This window comes from Sinocyclocheilus anshuiensis, unplaced genomic scaffold (assembly GCF_001515605.1).
Source record: "Sinocyclocheilus anshuiensis isolate Anshui unplaced genomic scaffold, SAMN03320099.WGS_v1.1 scaffold175, whole genome shotgun sequence".
NCBI lineage: Eukaryota > Metazoa > Chordata > Actinopteri > Cypriniformes > Cyprinidae > Sinocyclocheilus > Sinocyclocheilus anshuiensis.
In genome coordinates, this window is record NW_015548208.1 from 445,105 (window position 1) to 448,495 (window position 3,391).

The window sequence follows — 3,391 nt, forward strand, 5'->3', positions numbered from 1 at the left end:
CATTAAGGGCCTTATAGGCAAGTAATAATATTTTGTAACTGATACGGAACTTAATAGGTAGCCAGTGCAGAGACTGTAAAATTGGGGTAATATGATCATATTTTCTTGACCTGGTAAGGACTCTAGCCGCTGCATTTTGGACTACCTGTAGCTTGTTTACTGAGCTTTTATTCAGCAAGGATATGTTAAATTGATAAAAATAAAAAAAAAAGTGATAGTAAAGACTTATATTGTTAGAAAATATTTCTGTTTTGAATAAATGCTGTTCTTTTTAACTTTTTATTCATCAAAGAATCCTGAAAAAAGTATCACAGGTTCAAAAAAAAATGTTAAGCAGCACAACTATTCAACATTGATAATAAATCAGTATTAGAATTATTTCTGAAGGATCATGTGACACTGATGACTTGAATAATGGCTGATGAAAATTCAGTTTTGCATGACAGGAATAAATTATATTTTAAAGTATATTAAAGTAAAAAATATATATTTTGAATTGTAATAATATTTCACAATATTACTGTTTCTGTATTTTTGAACAAATAAATACAGCCTTGGTGAGCATACATGAAACAAAGTATATGACAAAGGGGCACCAATATATTGTTAAAGGGGAGTTTCTAAAGCCAATCGGTAGCCGACTACACCACCTGGATTTTTTTGCTGAGACCCAGGACTCAATTTTTTTGCCAATGTTTTACTCAATTCAGCTGAAATTCTCCACTGAGGGCTAGACATCAACACAGACACTCAAGAGGTAGATCTCATTACAACAAGCACTTTATTACTATAAAACATGACTTTAAAAACAGTAAATAACACAGAAAAGGGAATGAGTCACGAAAAAAAGTGCAGTCCATAAGCAGTCTATGTATGTGGCCAGTCTATGTGGCCAGCAGCAACAGTCCTGATTTAGTCCCACTGCAACAGATGCTCCTGATCGTCTCATCACTTGAGAAAAATAAAACAAACCAGTATCAAATGCCAGTATCTCCAGCCCACTTAACACATAATAAACTACTACTTCTATTCTCTTGTGCAAAAAAATAAACCACAATCCACCCCCAGCCAGTGTTACAGCACACAAAATGGGAATACGGGAATAATATAGTGTCAATAGGCTAGGATATTGGCAGTGAATTTCTGTCAAGTCTCTATTTATAAGCTTGAAGTGATGTAAAATAATCACAGGCCTTCATCTGTCAAAACTGCCCTCGGTGGATCAAAAACTAAAACGGTACTCACAATATGAATGGGCAGCCATATGCTACCCAGTCCCGTTGAAATCCCATGCTGAACACGTGACAACCCTCCGTAACGGTCGTGCTCACCATGCCTCGACTCACTCACGCTCCTAACCGCTCATCTTCTCAGCTCACGGCTTTTCGTCTGTTGTTACCACTACCGTGGCACTCTCGCTCGTCAGTCTGGTACTCTCATGCTGGCTTCCTCTCAGCCACACCCTATCCAGATAGTATGCTGATCTGGGCCACTTAAGGCAATGATATGGCACTGCTGGCCTTCTTATGGCCTGGACAAAATGGATGTAAGCCTGAAGTGGCCCATATGTAAAACAGCAAAAATGGCCCAAATATATCAAATCACATGTGGGCCTCTGTAGGTAAAGGTGCGGTGTTGATGGCATGTGTAATCTGAATGTGACCCTAAAGTGGCCCATGTGGTAATCAGTGATTATGGCTCAAATAGTGTCAACCAAATGTGGGCCACCTTTGGCAAAAATGTGGCATTATCGACAAAGGCTAATCTGGGAGTAAACCAAATGTGGTCCACATATGTTTCAGCAAATGTGGCCCAGGTACATTAAAACGTATATCTGGGACAGTTTTGGCAAAGATATGGCACAGTGAGCATTGGCTAATGTAGCTGTGAGCCTAAAGTGTCCCACATATGATGCCACAAATGTGGCCCAGTTCTCCTCAAACGTATCTGGGCCAGTTTTGGCCAAGATATGGCATGGTAAGCACTGGCTAATGTGGCTGTGAGTCTAAAGTGGCCTGCATATGATGCCACAAATGTGGCCCAGTTATCCTAAAGCGTATCTGGGCCAGTTTTGGCAAAGATATGGCACAGTGAGCACTGGCTAATGTAGCTGTGAGCCTAAAGTGGCCCACATATGATGCCACAAATGTGGCCCAGTTATTCTCAAATGTATATGGGCCAGTTTTGGCAAAGATATGGTACAGTAAGCACTCCTAATGTGGTTGTGAGTCTAAAGTGGCCCACATATGATGCCACAAATGTGGCCCAGTTATCCTAAAGTGTATCTGGGCCAGTTATGGCAAAGATATGGCACAGTTAGCACTGGCTAATGTGGCTGTGAGCCTAAGGTGGCCCACATATAATGATACCAATGTGGCCCAGTTATCCTAAAGTGTATCTGGGCCAGTTATGGCAAAGATATGGCACGGTAAGCACTGGCTAATGTGGCTGTGAGCCTAAAGTGGCCGCATATGATGCCACAAATGTGGCCCAGTTATCCTAAAGTGTATCTGGGCCAGTTATGGCAAAGATATGGCACGGTAAGCACTGGCTAATGTGGCTGTGAGCCTAAAGTGGCCGCATATGATGCCACAAATGTGGCCCAGTTATTAAAACCGTATCTGGGCCAGTTTTGGGAAAGATATGGCATTGTAAGAACTGGCTAATGTAGCTGTGAGCCTAAAGTGGCCGCATATGATGCCACAAATGTGGCCCAGTTATCCTCAAATGTATCTGATGTGGGCCGAAACTGTCTGCTGTCTGGGATGCAACGCAGTTAACTGATGCAGGGTGATCCGGATGCGAGTCTTAAGAAGACTACATATGCAGCAATTTATTTTTTGAAACATGCTTTTAATGGCAGTTTTTTAATATGTGTACTGTGCAGCATAAAAACAGAAGTGCACTATGATTGTACTCTTACTGTCACAGTTTCTGTTAATTTGGACTTTGTTTTCCTTTTGCACTATTTCCCTTGTGTTGATTGCATTATTTTGTTCAGGTGTGCTTAGTTAATTATCCTTGTTTGGTGTTTGGTCTGAGTACTTAAGTTCCTGTATGTTCACTTTGAGTTTTTCTGGTCTTATGTCTACATGTCTTAAATGTTGTTGTGCTACATTGTGTTTGTTTGGATTTACCCTTGTTGGATTTACCCTTGTTGGATTAAAGACTAATGATTATCATCAAATGTATCTGGGCCAGTTTTGGCAAAGATATGGCATGGGGTGGGGGGCGCTAGCGAGCGGCTAATGGAGTAGACGCAGTTTTTTGAGTCTCCTCAAGCTGCCTCCTGTTTTTGTTTAATATATCATCTTCTTAGTAAATATCATCTTTCTCATTCTCATTTTTTTCGTTACTTGCAGATTCGGCATTATGTTCAGCAGACTTTTTC

At 40.8% G+C, this 3,391-nt stretch overlaps 1 protein-coding gene across 1 annotated transcript in view; it reads left to right on the forward strand.

Moving 5' to 3' along the window:
* Positions 1-1,332: 1,332 nt before the first annotated feature.
* The window catches only part of LOC107653656 (uncharacterized), a 20,207-nt gene continuing 18,148 nt past the window's right edge, over positions 1,333-3,391 (forward strand). Inside the window, exon 1 of the mRNA XM_016440437.1 lies at positions 1,333-1,474. Coding sequence (XP_016295923.1) covers positions 1,333-1,474 — 142 coding nt within the window. The remainder of the gene's footprint in view (positions 1,475-3,391) is intronic.